This window comes from Oncorhynchus kisutch, linkage group LG2 (genome assembly GCF_002021735.2).
Source record: "Oncorhynchus kisutch isolate 150728-3 linkage group LG2, Okis_V2, whole genome shotgun sequence".
NCBI classification, from domain to species: Eukaryota; Metazoa; Chordata; class Actinopteri; order Salmoniformes; family Salmonidae; genus Oncorhynchus; species Oncorhynchus kisutch.
The window spans coordinates 1,935,272-1,951,335 of NC_034175.2; the positions used below are offsets into that span (position 1 = coordinate 1,935,272).

General features: G+C 45.6%; 1 protein-coding gene across 1 annotated transcript in view; it reads right to left on the reverse strand.

Moving 5' to 3' along the window:
* The window catches only part of LOC109905878 (phospholipid-transporting ATPase ID-like), a 38,669-nt gene extending 22,712 nt beyond the window's left edge, over window positions 1–15,957 (reverse strand). The window contains exons 1-2 of the mRNA XM_031837142.1: window positions 15,816–15,957; window positions 15,579–15,666 (exon numbers count right to left, since the gene is read on the reverse strand). Of these exons, the coding sequence (XP_031693002.1) occupies window positions 15,579–15,666; window positions 15,816–15,884 (157 nt within the window). The 5' untranslated portion in view covers window positions 15,885–15,957. The remainder of the gene's footprint in view (window positions 1–15,578; window positions 15,667–15,815) is intronic.
* Between the last annotated feature and the right edge of the window lie 107 nt (window positions 15,958–16,064).

Consider the following 16,064-nt stretch of genomic DNA (forward strand, 5'->3'; position numbering starts at 1 on the left):
ACAGCAACTACTCTTCCTGGGGTTTATTATGGATCCCCATTAGTTCCTGTCAAGGCAGCAGCTACTCTTCCTGGGGTTTATTAAGAATCCCCATTAGTTCCTGTCAAGGCAGCAACTACTCTTCCTGGGGTTTATTAAGAATCCCCATTAGTTCCTGTCAAGGCAGAAGCTACTCTTCCTGGGGTTTATTATGGATCCCCATTAGTTCCTGTCAAGGCAGCAGCTACTCTTCCTGGGGTTTATTAAGAATCCCCATTAGTTCCTGTCAAGGCAGCAGCTACTCTTCCTGGGGTTTATTAAGAATCCCCATTAGTTCCTGTCAAGGTAGCAGCTACTCTTCCTGGGGTTTATTAAGAATCGCCATTAGTTCCTGCAAAGGTAGCAGCTACTCTTCCTGGGGTTTATTAAGAATCCCCACAAGTTCCTGTCAAGGCAGCAGCTACTCTTCCTGGGGTTTATTAAGAATCCCCATTAGTTCCTGTCAAGGCAGCAGCTACTCTTCCTGGGGTTTATTAAGAATCCCAATTAGTTCCTGCCAAGACAGAAGCTACTCTTCCTGGGGTTTATTAAGAATCCCCATTAGTTCCTGTCAAGGTAGCAGCTACTCTTCCTGGGGTTTATTAAGAATCCCCATTAGTTCCTGTCAAGACAGCAGCTACTCTTCCTGGGGTTTATTAAGAATACCCATTAGTTCCTGTCAAGGCAGCAGCTACTCTTCCTGGGGTTTATTAAGAATCCCCATTAGTTCCTGTCAAGGCAGCAACTACTCTTCCTGGGGTGTATTATGGATCCCCATTAGTTCCTGCCAAGACAGCAACTACTCTTCCTGGGGTTTATTATGGATCCCCATTAGGCAGCAACTTCTCTTCCTGGGGTTTATTATGGATCCCCATTAGTTCCTGCCAAGACAGCAGCTACTCTTCCTGGGGTTTATTATGGATCCCCATTAGTTCCTGCCAAGACAGCAGCTACTCTTCCTGGGGTTTATTATGGATCCTCATTTGTGCCTGCTAAAGGCAGCAGCTACTTTTCCTGGGGTTTATTATGGAACCCCATTAGTGCCTGCCAAGACAGCAGCTACTCTTCCTGGGGTTTACTATGGATCCCCATTACTTCCTGCCAAGGCAGCAACTACTCTTCCTGGGGTTTATTATGGATCCCCATTAGTTCCTGCCAAGACAGCAACTACTATTCCTGGGGTTTATTATGGATCCCCATTAGTTCCTGCCAAGACAGCAACTACTATTCCTGGGGTTTATTATGGATCCCCATTAGTTCCTGCCAAGACAGCAACTACTCTTCCTGGGTTTATTATGGATCCCCATTAGTTCCTGCCAAGACAGCAACTACTCTTCCTGGGGTTTATTATGGATCCCCATTAGTTCCTGTCAAGGCAGCAACTACTCTTCCTGGGGTGTATTATGGATCCCCATTAGTTCCTGCCAAGACAGCAACTACTCTTCCTGGGGTTTATTATGGATCCCCATTAGTTCTTGCCAAGACAGCAACTACTCTTCCTGGGGTTTATTATGGATCCCATTTAGGCAGCAACTACTCTTCCTGGGGTTTATTATGGATCCCCATTAGGCAGCAACTACTCTTCCTGGGGTTTATTATGGATCCCCATTAGTTCCTGCCAAGACAGCAGCTACTCTTCCTGGGGTTTATTATGGATCTCCATTAGTTCATGCCAAGACAGCAGCTACTCTTTCTGGGGTTTATTATGGATCCCCATTAGTTCCTGCCAGGGCAGCAACTACTCTTCCTGGGGTTTACTATGGATCCCCATTAGTTCCTGCCAAGGCAGCAACTACTCTTCCTGGGGTTTATTATGGATCCCCATTAGTTCCTGCCAAGACAGCAACTACTCTTCCTGGGGTTTGTTATGGATCCCCATTAGTTCCTGCCAAGACAGCAACTACTCTTCCTGGGGTTTATTATGGATCCCCATTAGTTCCTGCCAAGACAGCAACTACTCTTCCTGGGGTTTATTATGGATCCCCATTAGTTCCTGCCAAGACAGCAACTACTCTTCCTGGGGTTTATTATGGATCCCCATTAGGCAGCAACTAATCTTCCTGGGGTTTATTATGTTATCCCCATTAGTACCTGCCAAGACAGCAGCTACTCTTCCTGGGGTTTACTATGGATCCCCATTACTTCCTGACAAGGCAGCAACTACTCTTCCTGGGGTTTATTATGGATCCCCATTAGTTCCTGCCAAGACAGCAACTACTCTTCCTGGGGTTTATTATGGATCCCCATTAGTTCCTGTCAAGGCAGCAGCTACTCTTCCTGGGGTTTATTAAGAATCCCCATTAGTTCCTGTCAAGGCAGCAACTACTCTTCCTGGGGTTTATTAAGAATCCCCATTAGTTCCTGTCAAGGCAGAAGCTACTCTTCCTGGGGTTTATTATGGATCCCCATTAGTTCCTGTCAAGGCAGCAGCTACTCTTCCTGGGGTTTATTAAGAATCCCCATTAGTTCCTGTCAAGGCAGCAGCTACTCTTCCTGGGGTTTATTAAGAATCCCCATTAGTTCCTGTCAAGGTAGCAGCTACTCTTCCTGGGGTTTATTAAGAATCGCCATTAGTTCCTGCAAAGGTAGCAGCTACTCTTCCTGGGGTTTATTAAGAATCCCCATAAGTTCCTGTCAAGGCAGCAGCTACTCTTCCTGGGGTTTATTAAGAATCCCCATTAGTTCCTGTCAAGGCAGCAGCTACTCTTCCTGGGGTTTATTAAGAATCCCAATTAGTTCCTGCCAAGACAGAAGCTACTCTTCCTGGGGTTTATTAAGAATCCCCATTAGTTCCTGTCAAGGTAGCAGCTACTCTTCCTGGGGTTTATTAAGAATCCCCATTAGTTCCTGTCAAGACAGCAGCTACTCTTCCTGGGGTTTATTAAGAATACCCATTAGTTCCTGTCAAGGCAGCAGCTACTCTTCCTGGGGTTTATTAAGAATCCCCATTAGTTCCTGTCAAGGCAGCAACTACTCTTCCTGGGGTGTATTATGGATCCCCATTAGTTCCTGCCAAGACAGCAACTACTCTTCCTGGGGTTTATTATGGATCCCCATTAGGCAGCAACTTCTCTTCCTGGGGTTTATTATGGATCCCCATTAGTTCCTGCCAAGACAGCAGCTACTCTTCCTGGGGTTTATTATGGATCCTCATTTGTGCCTGCTAAAGGCAGCAGCTACTTTTCCTGGGGTTTATTATGGAACCCCATTAGTGCCTGCCAAGACAGCAGCTACTCTTCCTGGGGTTTACTATGGATCCCCATTACTTCCTGCCAAGGCAGCAACTACTCTTCCTGGGGTTTATTATGGATCCCCATTAGTTCCTGCCAAGACAGCAACTACTATTCCTGGGGTTTATTATGGATCCCCATTAGTTCCTGCCAAGACAGCAACTACTATTCCTGGGGTTTATTATGGATCCCCATTAGTTCCTGCCAAGACAGCAACTACTCTTCCTGGGTTTATTATGGATCCCCATTAGTTCCTGCCAAGACAGCAACTACTCTTCCTGGGGTTTATTATGGATCCCCATTAGTTCCTGTCAAGGCAGCAACTACTCTTCCTGGGGTGTATTATGGATCCCCATTAGTTCCTGCCAAGACAGCAACTACTCTTCCTGGGGTTTATTATGGATCCCCATTAGTTCTTGCCAAGACAGCAACTACTCTTCCTGGGGTTTATTATGGATCCCATTTAGGCAGCAACTACTCTTCCTGGGGTTTATTATGGATCCCCATTAGGCAGCAACTACTCTTCCTGGGGTTTATTATGGATCCCCATTAGTTCCTGCCAAGACAGCAGCTACTCTTCCTGGGGTTTATTATGGATCTCCATTAGTTCATGCCAAGACAGCAGCTACTCTTTCTGGGGTTTATTATGGATCCCCATTAGTTCCTGCCAGGGCAGCAACTACTCTTCCTGGGGTTTACTATGGATCCCCATTAGTTCCTGCCAAGGCAGCAACTACTCTTCCTGGGGTTTATTATGGATCCCCATTAGTTCCTGCCAAGACAGCAACTACTCTTCCTGGGGTTTGTTATGGATCCCCATTAGTTCCTGCCAAGACAGCAACTACTCTTCCTGGGGTTTATTATGGATCCCCATTAGTTCCTGCCAAGACAGCAACTACTCTTCCTGGGGTTTATTATGGATCCCCATTAGTTCCTGCCAAGACAGCAACTACTCTTCCTGGGGTTTATTATGGATCCCCATTAGGCAGCAACTAATCTTCCTGGGGTTTATTATGTTATCCCCATTAGTACCTGCCAAGACAGCAGCTACTCTTCCTGGGGTTTACTATGGATCCCCATTACTTCCTGACAAGGCAGCAACTACTCTTCCTGGGGTTTATTATGGATCCCCATTAGTTCCTGCCAAGACAGCAACTACTATTCCTGGGGTTTATTATGGATCCCCATTAGTTCCTGCCAAGACAGCAACTACTCTTCCTGGGGTTTATTATGGATCCCCATTAGTTCCTGCCAAGGAAGCAGCTACTCTTCCTGGGGTTTATTATGGATCCCCATTAGTTCCTGTCAAGGCAGCAGCTACTCTTCCTGGGGTTTATTAAGAATCCCCATTAGTTCCTGTCAAGGTAGCAGCTACTCTTCCTGGGGTTTATTAAGAATCGCCATTAGTTCCTGCAAAGGTAGCAGCTACTCTTCCTGGGGTTAATTAAGAATCCCCATAAGTTCCTGTCAAGGCAGCAGCTACTCTTCCTGGGGTTTATTAAGAATCCCCATTAGTTCCTGTCAAGGCAGCAGCTACTCTTCCTGGGGTTTATTAAGAATCCCAATTAGTTCCTGCCAAGACAGAAGCTACTCTTCCTGGGGTTTATTAAGAATCCCCATTAGTTCCTGTCAAGGTAGCAGCTACTCTTCCTGGGGTTTATTATGGATCCCCATTAGTTCCTGTCAAGGCAGCAGCTACTCTTCCTGGGGTTTATTAAGAATCCCCATTAGTTCCTGTCAAGGCAGCAACTACTCTTCCTGGGGTTTATTAAGAATCCCCATTAGTTCCTGTCAAGGCAGAAGCTACTCTTCCTGGGGTTTATTATGGATCCCCATTAGTTCCTGTCAAGGCAGCAGCTACTCTTCCTGGGGTTTATTAAGAATCCCCATTAGTTCCTGTCAAGGCAGCAGCTACTCTTCCTGGGGTTTATTAAGAATCCCCATTAGTTCCTGTCAAGGTAGCAGCTACTCTTCCTGGGGTTTATTAAGAATCGCCATTAGTTCCTGCAAAGGTAGCAGCTACTCTTCCTGGGGTTTATTAAGAATCCCCATAAGTTCCTGTCAAGGCAGCAGCTACTCTTCCTGGGGTTTATTAAGAATCCCCATTAGTTCCTGTCAAGGCAGCAGCTACTCTTCCTGGGGTTTATTAAGAATCCCCATTAGTTCCTGTCAAGACAGCAGCTACTCTTCCTGGGGTTTATTAAGAATACCCATTAGTTCCTGTCAAGGCAGCAGCTACTCTTCCTGGGGTTTATTAAGAATCCCCATTAGTTCCTGTCAAGGCAGCAACTACTCTTCCTGGGGTGTATTATGGATCCCCATTAGTTCCTGCCAAGACAGCAACTACTCTTCCTGGGGTTTATTATGGATCCCCATTAGGCAGCAACTTCTCTTCCTGGGGTTTATTATGGATCCCCATTAGTTCCTGCCAAGACAGCAGCTACTCTTCCTGGGGTTTATTATGGATCCTCATTTGTGCCTGCTAAAGGCAGCAGCTACTTTTCCTGGGGTTTATTATGGAACCCCATTAGTGCCTGCCAAGACAGCAGCTACTCTTCCTGGGGTTTACTATGGATCCCCATTACTTCCTGCCAAGGCAGCAACTACTCTTCCTGGGGTTTATTATGGATCCCCATTAGTTCCTGCCAAGACAGCAACTACTATTCCTGGGGTTTATTATGGATCCCCATTAGTTCCTGCCAAGACAGCAACTACTATTCCTGGGGTTTATTATGGATCCCCATTAGTTCCTGCCAAGACAGCAACTACTCTTCCTGGGTTTATTATGGATCCCCATTAGTTCCTGCCAAGACAGCAACTACTCTTCCTGGGGTTTATTATGGATCCCCATTAGTTCCTGTCAAGGCAGCAACTACTCTTCCTGGGGTGTATTATGGATCCCCATTAGTTCCTGCCAAGACAGCAACTACTCTTCCTGGGGTTTATTATGGATCCCCATTAGTTCTTGCCAAGACAGCAACTACTCTTCCTGGGGTTTATTATGGATCCCATTTAGGCAGCAACTACTCTTCCTGGGGTTTATTATGGATCCCCATTAGGCAGCAACTACTCTTCCTGGGGTTTATTATGGATCCCCATTAGTTCCTGCCAAGACAGCAGCTACTCTTCCTGGGGTTTATTATGGATCTCCATTAGTTCATGCCAAGACAGCAGCTACTCTTTCTGGGGTTTATTATGGATCCCCATTAGTTCCTGCCAGGGCAGCAACTACTCTTCCTGGGGTTTACTATGGATCCCCATTAGTTCCTGCCAAGGCAGCAACTACTCTTCCTGGGGTTTATTATGGATCCCCATTAGTTCCTGCCAAGACAGCAACTACTCTTCCTGGGGTTTGTTATGGATCCCCATTAGTTCCTGCCAAGACAGCAACTACTCTTCCTGGGGTTTATTATGGATCCCCATTAGTTCCTGCCAAGACAGCAACTACTCTTCCTGGGGTTTATTATGGATCCCCATTAGTTCCTGCCAAGACAGCAACTACTCTTCCTGGGGTTTATTATGGATCCCCATTAGGCAGCAACTAATCTTCCTGGGGTTTATTATGTTATCCCCATTAGTACCTGCCAAGACAGCAGCTACTCTTCCTGGGGTTTACTATGGATCCCCATTACTTCCTGACAAGGCAGCAACTACTCTTCCTGGGGTTTATTATGGATCCCCATTAGTTCCTGCCAAGACAGCAACTACTATTCCTGGGGTTTATTATGGATCCCCATTAGTTCCTGCCAAGACAGCAACTACTCTTCCTGGGGTTTATTATGGATCCCCATTAGTTCCTGCCAAGGCAGCAGCTACTCTTCCTGGGGTTTATTATGGATCCCCATTAGTTCCTGTCAAGGCAGCAGCTACTCTTCCTGGGGTTTATTAAGAATCCCCATTAGTTCATGTCAAGGCAGCAACTACTCTTCCTGGGGTTTATTAAGAATCCCCATTAGTTCCTGTCAAGGCAGCAGCTACTCTTCCTGGGGTTTATTATGGATCCCCATTAGTTCCTGTCAAGGCAGCAGCTACTCTTCCTGGGGTTTATTAAGAATCCCCATTAGTTCCTGTCAAGGCAGCAGCTACTCTTCCTGGGGTTTATTAAGAATCCCCATTAGTTCCTGTCAAGGTAGCAGCTACTCTTCCTGGGGTTTATTAAGAATCGCCATTAGTTCCTGCAAAGGTAGCAGCTACTCTTCCTGGGGTTTATTAAGAATCCCCATAAGTTCCTGTCAAGGCAGCAGCTACTCTTCCTGGGGTTTATTAAGAATCCCCATTAGTTCCTGTCAAGGTAGCACCTACTCTTCCTGGGGTTTATTAAGAATCCCAATTAGTTCCTGCCAAGACAGAAGCTACTCTTCCTGGGGTTTATTAAGAATCCCCATTAGTTCCTGTCAAGGTAGCAGCTACTCTTCCTGGGGTTTATTAAGAATCGCCATTAGTTCCTGCAAAGGTAGCAGCTACTCTTCCTGGGGTTTATTAAGAATCCCCATAAGTTCCTGTCAAGGCAGCAGCTACTCTTCCTGGGGTTTATTAAGAATCCCCATTAGTTCCTGTCAAGGCAGCAGCTACTCTTCCTGGGGTTTATTAAGAATCCCAATTAGTTCCTGCCAAGACAGAAGCTACTCTTCCTGGGGTTTATTAAGAATCCCCATTAGTTCCTGTCAAGGTAGCAGCTACTCTTCCTGGGGTTTATTAAGAATCCCCATTAGTTCCTGTCAAGACAGAAGCTACTCTTCCTGGGGTTTATTAAGAATACCCATTAGTTCCTGTCAAGGCAGCAGCTACTCTTCCTGGGGTTTATTAAGAATCCCCATTAGTTCCTGTCAAGGCAGCAACTACTCTTCCTGGGGTGTATTATGGATCCCCATTAGTTCCTGCCAAGACAGCAACTACTCTTCCTGGGGTTTATTATGGATCCCCATTAGGCAGCAACTTCTCTTCCTGGGGTTTATTATGGATCCCCATTAGTTCCTGCCAAGACAGCAGCTACTCTTCCTGGGGTTTATTATGGATCCCCATTAGTTCCTGCCAAGACAGCAGCTACTCTTCCTGGGGTTTATTATGGATCCTCATTTGTGCCTGCTAAAGGCAGCAGCTACTTTTCCTGGGGTTTATTATGGAACCCCATTAGTGCCTGCCAAGACAGCAGCTACTCTTCCTGGGGTTTACTATGGATCCCCATTACTTCCTGCCAAGGCAGCAACTACTCTTCCTGGGGTTTATTATGGATCCCCATTAGTTCCTGCCAAGACAGCAACTACTATTCCTGGGGTTTATTATGGATCCCCATTAGTTCCTGCCAAGACAGCAACTACTATTCCTGGGGTTTATTATGGATCCCCATTAGTTCCTGCCAAGACAGCAACTACTCTTCCTGGGTTTATTATGGATCCCCATTAGTTCCTGCCAAGACAGCAACTACTCTTCCTGGGGTTTATTATGGATCCCCATTAGTTCCTGTCAAGGCAGCAACTACTCTTCCTGGGGTGTATTATGGATCCCCATTAGTTCCTGCCAAGACAGCAACTACTCTTCCTGGGGTTTATTATGGATCCCCATTAGTTCTTGCCAAGACAGCAACTACTCTTCCTGGGGTTTATTATGGATCCCATTTAGGCAGCAACTACTCTTCCTGGGGTTTATTATGGATCCCCATTAGGCAGCAACTACTCTTCCTGGGGTTTATTATGGATCCCCATTAGTTCCTGCCAAGACAGCAGCTACTCTTCCTGGGGTTTATTATGGATCTCCATTAGTTCATGCCAAGACAGCAGCTACTCTTTCTGGGGTTTATTATGGATCCCCATTAGTTCCTGCCAGGGCAGCAACTACTCTTCCTGGGGTTTACTATGGATCCCCATTAGTTCCTGCCAAGGCAGCAACTACTCTTCCTGGGGTTTATTATGGATCCCCATTAGTTCCTGCCAAGACAGCAACTACTCTTCCTGGGGTTTGTTATGGATCCCCATTAGTTCCTGCCAAGACAGCAACTACTCTTCCTGGGGTTTATTATGGATCCCCATTAGTTCCTGCCAAGACAGCAACTACTCTTCCTGGGGTTTATTATGGATCCCCATTAGTTCCTGCCAAGACAGCAACTACTCTTCCTGGGGTTTATTATGGATCCCCATTAGGCAGCAACTAATCTTCCTGGGGTTTATTATGTTATCCCCATTAGTACCTGCCAAGACAGCAGCTACTCTTCCTGGGGTTTACTATGGATCCCCATTACTTCCTGACAAGGCAGCAACTACTCTTCCTGGGGTTTATTATGGATCCCCATTAGTTCCTGCCAAGACAGCAACTACTCTTCCTGGGGTTTATTATGGATCCCCATTAGTTCCTGTCAAGGCAGCAGCTACTCTTCCTGGGGTTTATTAAGAATCCCCATTAGTTCCTGTCAAGGCAGCAACTACTCTTCCTGGGGTTTATTAAGAATCCCCATTAGTTCCTGTCAAGGCAGAAGCTACTCTTCCTGGGGTTTATTATGGATCCCCATTAGTTCCTGTCAAGGCAGCAGCTACTCTTCCTGGGGTTTATTAAGAATCCCCATTAGTTCCTGTCAAGGCAGCAGCTACTCTTCCTGGGGTTTATTAAGAATCCCCATTAGTTCCTGTCAAGGTAGCAGCTACTCTTCCTGGGGTTTATTAAGAATCGCCATTAGTTCCTGCAAAGGTAGCAGCTACTCTTCCTGGGGTTTATTAAGAATCCCCATAAGTTCCTGTCAAGGCAGCAGCTACTCTTCCTGGGGTTTATTAAGAATCCCCATTAGTTCCTGTCAAGGCAGCAGCTACTCTTCCTGGGGTTTATTAAGAATCCCCATTAGTTCCTGTCAAGACAGCAGCTACTCTTCCTGGGGTTTATTAAGAATACCCATTAGTTCCTGTCAAGGCAGCAGCTACTCTTCCTGGGGTTTATTAAGAATCCCCATTAGTTCCTGTCAAGGCAGCAACTACTCTTCCTGGGGTGTATTATGGATCCCCATTAGTTCCTGCCAAGACAGCAACTACTCTTCCTGGGGTTTATTATGGATCCCCATTAGGCAGCAACTTCTCTTCCTGGGGTTTATTATGGATCCCCATTAGTTCCTGCCAAGACAGCAGCTACTCTTCCTGGGGTTTATTATGGATCCCCATTAGTTCCTGCCAAGACAGCAGCTACTCTTCCTGGGGTTTATTATGGATCCTCATTTGTGCCTGCTAAAGGCAGCAGCTACTTTTCCTGGGGTTTATTATGGAACCCCATTAGTGCCTGCCAAGACAGCAGCTACTCTTCCTGGGGTTTACTATGGATCCCCATTACTTCCTGCCAAGGCAGCAACTACTCTTCCTGGGGTTTATTATGGATCCCCATTAGTTCCTGCCAAGACAGCAACTACTATTCCTGGGGTTTATTATGGATCCCCATTAGTTCCTGCCAAGACAGCAACTACTATTCCTGGGGTTTATTATGGATCCCCATTAGTTCCTGCCAAGACAGCAACTACTCTTCCTGGGTTTATTATGGATCCCCATTAGTTCCTGCCAAGACAGCAACTACTCTTCCTGGGGTTTATTATGGATCCCCATTAGTTCCTGTCAAGGCAGCAACTACTCTTCCTGGGGTGTATTATGGATCCCCATTAGTTCCTGCCAAGACAGCAACTACTCTTCCTGGGGTTTATTATGGATCCCCATTAGTTCTTGCCAAGACAGCAACTACTCTTCCTGGGGTTTATTATGGATCCCATTTAGGCAGCAACTACTCTTCCTGGGGTTTATTATGGATCCCCATTAGGCAGCAACTACTCTTCCTGGGGTTTATTATGGATCCCCATTAGTTCCTGCCAAGACAGCAGCTACTCTTCCTGGGGTTTATTATGGATCTCCATTAGTTCATGCCAAGACAGCAGCTACTCTTTCTGGGGTTTATTATGGATCCCCATTAGTTCCTGCCAGGGCAGCAACTACTCTTCCTGGGGTTTACTATGGATCCCCATTAGTTCCTGCCAAGGCAGCAACTACTCTTCCTGGGGTTTATTATGGATCCCCATTAGTTCCTGCCAAGACAGCAACTACTCTTCCTGGGGTTTGTTATGGATCCCCATTAGTTCCTGCCAAGACAGCAACTACTCTTCCTGGGGTTTATTATGGATCCCCATTAGTTCCTGCCAAGACAGCAACTACTCTTCCTGGGGTTTATTATGGATCCCCATTAGTTCCTGCCAAGACAGCAACTACTCTTCCTGGGGTTTATTATGGATCCCCATTAGGCAGCAACTAATCTTCCTGGGGTTTATTATGTTATCCCCATTAGTACCTGCCAAGACAGCAGCTACTCTTCCTGGGGTTTACTATGGATCCCCATTACTTCCTGACAAGGCAGCAACTACTCTTCCTGGGGTTTATTATGGATCCCCATTAGTTCCTGCCAAGACAGCAACTACTATTCCTGGGGTTTATTATGGATCCCCATTAGTTCCTGCCAAGACAGCAACTACTCTTCCTGGGGTTTATTATGGATCCCCATTAGTTCCTGCCAAGGCAGCAGCTACTCTTCCTGGGGTTTATTATGGATCCCCATTAGTTCCTGTCAAGGCAGCAGCTACTCTTCCTGGGGTTTATTAAGAATCCCCATTAGTTCATGTCAAGGCAGCAACTACTCTTCCTGGGGTTTATTAAGAATCCCCATTAGTTCCTGTCAAGGCAGCAGCTACTCTTCCTGGGGTTTATTATGGATCCCCATTAGTTCCTGTCAAGGCAGCAGCTACTCTTCCTGGGGTTTATTAAGAATCCCCATTAGTTCCTGTCAAGGCAGCAGCTACTCTTCCTGGGGTTTATTAAGAATCCCCATTAGTTCCTGTCAAGGTAGCAGCTACTCTTCCTGGGGTTTATTAAGAATCGCCATTAGTTCCTGCAAAGGTAGCAGCTACTCTTCCTGGGGTTTATTAAGAATCCCCATAAGTTCCTGTCAAGGCAGCAGCTACTCTTCCTGGGGTTTATTAAGAATCCCCATTAGTTCCTGTCAAGGTAGCACCTACTCTTCCTGGGGTTTATTAAGAATCCCAATTAGTTCCTGCCAAGACAGAAGCTACTCTTCCTGGGGTTTATTAAGAATCCCCATTAGTTCCTGTCAAGGTAGCAGCTACTCTTCCTGGGGTTTATTAAGAATCCCCATTAGTTCCTGTCAAGACAGCAGCTACTCTTCCTGGGGTTTATTAAGAATACCCATTAGTTCCTGTCAAGGCAGCAGCTACTCTTCCTGGGGTTTATTAAGAATCCCCATTAGTTCCTGTCAAGACAGCAACTACTCTTCCTGGGGTTTATTATGGATCCCCATTAGGCAGCAACTTCTCTTCCTGGGGTTTATTATGGATCCCCATTAGTTCCTGCCAAGACAGCAGCTACTCTTCCTGGGGTTTATTATGGATCCCCATTAGTTCCTGCCAAGACAGCAGCTACTCTTCCTGGGGTTTATTATGGATCCTCATTTGTGCCTGCTAAAGGCAGCAGCTACTCTTCCTGGGGTTTATTATGGAACCCCATTAGTGCCTGCCAAGACAGCAGCTACTCTTCCTGGGGTTTACTATGGATCCCCATTACTTCCTGCCAAGGCAGCAACTACTCTTCCTGGGGTTTATTATGGATCCCCATTAGTTCCTGCCAAGACAGCAACTACTATTCCTGGGGTTTATTATGGATCCCCATTAGTTCCTGCCAAGACAGCAACTACTATTCCTGGGGTTTATTATGGATCCCCATTAGTTCCTGCCAAGACAGCAACTACTCTTCCTGGGGTTTATTATGGATCCCCATTAGTTCCTGCCAAGACAGCAACTACTCTTCCTGGGGTTTATTATGGATCCCCATTAGTTCCTGTCAAGGCAGCAACTACTCTTCCTGGGGTGTATTATGGATCCCCATTAGTTCCTGCCAAGACAGCAACTACTCTTCCTGGGGTTTATTATGGATCCCCATTAGTTCTTGCCAAGACAGAAACTACTCTTCCTGGGGTTTATTATGGATCCCATTTAGGCAGCAACTACTCTTCCTGGGGTTTATTATGGATCCCCATTAGGCAGCAACTACTCTTCCTGGGGTTTATTATGGATCCCCATTAGTTCCTGCCAGGGCAGCAACTACTCTTCCTGGGGTTTACTATGGATCCCCATTAGTTCCTGCCAAGGCAGCAACTACTCTTCTTGGGGTTTATTATGGATCCCCATTAGTTCCTGCCAAGACAGCAACTACTCTTCCTGGGGTTTGTTATGGATCCCCATTAGTTCCTGCCAAGACAGCAACTACTCTTCCTGGGGTTTATTATGGATCCCCATTAGTTCCTGCCAAGACAGCAACTACTCTTCCTGGGGTTTATTATGGATCCCCATTAGTTCCTGCCAAGACAGCAACTACTCTTCCTGGGGTTTATTATGGATCCCCATTAGTTCCTGCCAAGACAGCAACTACTCTTCCTGGGGTTTATTATGGATCCCCATTAGGCAGCAACTACTCTTCCTGGGGTTTATTATGGATCCCCATTAGTTCCTGCCAAGACAGCAGCTACTCTTCCTGGGGTTTATTATGGATCCTCATTTGTGCCTGCTAAAGGCAGCAGCTACTCTTCCTGGGGTTTATTATGTTATCCCCATTAGTACCTGCCAAGACAGCAGCTACTCTTCCTGGGGTTTACTATGGATCCCCATTACTTCCTGACAAGGCAGCAACTACTCTTCCTGGGGTTTATTATGGATCCCCATTAGTTCCTGCCAAGACAGCAACTACTATTCCTGGGGTTTATTATGGATCCCCATTAGTTCCTGCCAAGACAGCAACTACTCTTCCTGGGGTTTATTATGGATCCCCATTAGTTCCTGCCAAGACAGCAACTACTCTTCCTGGGGTTTATTATGGATCCCCATTAGGCAGCAACTACTCTTCCTGGGGTTTATTATGGATCCCCATTAGTTCCTGCCAAGACAGCAGCTACTCTTCCTGGGGTTTATTATGGATCCTCATTTGTGCCTGCTAAAGGCAGCAGCTACTCTTCCTGGGGTTTATTATGGAACCCCATTAGTGCCTGCCAAGACAGCAGCTACTCTTCCTGGGGTTTATTATGGATCCCCATTAGTTCCTGCCAAGACAGCAGCTACTCTTCCTGGGGTTTATTATGGATCCTCATTAGTGCCTGCTAAAGGCAGCAGCTACTCTTCCTGGCGTTTATTATGGAACCCCATTAGTGCCTGCTAAAGGCAGCAGCTACTCTTCCTGGGGTTTATTATGGATCCATATTAGTGCCTGCTAAAGGCAGCAGCTACACTTCCTGGGGTTTATTATGGATCCTCATTAGTGCCTGCTAAAGGCAGCAGCTACTCTTCCTGGGGTTTATTATGGATCCTCATTAGTGCTTGCTAAGACAGCAGCTTCTCTTCCTGGGGTCCAGCAAATATTAAGGCAGTAATATACATTATAATACCATTTTTAAACATTAAAATACATTTAACAACAGATTTCACACCACATTAAGCGTGTGCCCTCAGGCCACTACTCTACTACTACACACAATCCAGGTGTACTGTGTGTATACTGTGTACATGTGTGTATAGTGTTTAAGTTGTGTGTATAGTGTGTATGTGGTGTGTATAGTGTGTATATTTTGTGTATAGTGTGTATGTTGTACGTGTTTGTACCGGTGTGTGTGACTCTTCACAGTCCTTGCTGTTCCATAAGGTGTATTTGTATCAGTTTTTAAAAAATCTGATAGACTGTAGTATATATATGTAGTATACCCACCTTAAATCTGATAGACTGTAGTATATATATATGTAGTATACCCACCTTAAATCTGATAGACTGTAGTATATATATATGTAGTATACCCACCTTAAATCTGATAGACTGTAGTATATATGTAGTATACCCACCTTAAATCTGATAGACTGTAGTATATATGTAGTATACTCACCTTAAATCTGATAGACTGTAGTTTATAGTGTAGTATATGGTAGTATATAGTGTAGTATACCCACCTTAAATCTGATCGACGGTAGTATATAGTGTAGTTTATAGTGAGGTATATAGTAGTGTATAGTGTAGTATATAGTGTAATATAGAGTGTAGTATATAGTAGTATATAGTGTAGTATATAGTGTAGTATACCCACCTTAAATCGGATAGACTGTAGTATATAGTGTAGTATATAGTCGTATATATTGTAATATATAGTGTAGTATAGAGTGTTGTATATGGTAGTATATAGTGTAGTATATAGTGTAGTATACCCACCTTAAATCTGATAGACTGTAGTATATAGTGTAGTATATCATGTGGTATATAGTGTAGTAATACACACCATAGGCATGTCCATTGATAGAGCACTTGCTGAAGCTCATGATGTTCTGAGTGAGAGTTCCTGTCTTGTCACTGAAGATGTACTCCACCTGTTTCAATGGGGGGGGGTTATCAAGATACCACAGACATACTGGACCTGCATCCAGACACACCACAGGCTTTAGGCTAACATTCTCCAACACAGAGATACAAGGATCTAGTGTAGATGAACAACAGTAGGGTGCAGGATGTTCCTCACCTGTCCCAGTTCCTCGTTGAGAGTGGTGGTCCTGGCTTCAGCTGCTGTGTTACACTGTGGACAGAACATCTTCCTGTCCCAGTTTATAAAGTAACTATGACCCAGCCTAATCACCTCCACACTGGAGAGAGGGAGGGAGGGAGGGAGGGAGGGAGGGAGGGAGGCAGGGAGGGAGGGAGGGAGAGAGAGAGAGAGAGAGAGAGAGAGAGAGAGAGAGAGAGAGAGAGAGAGAGAGGGAGGGAGGGAGGG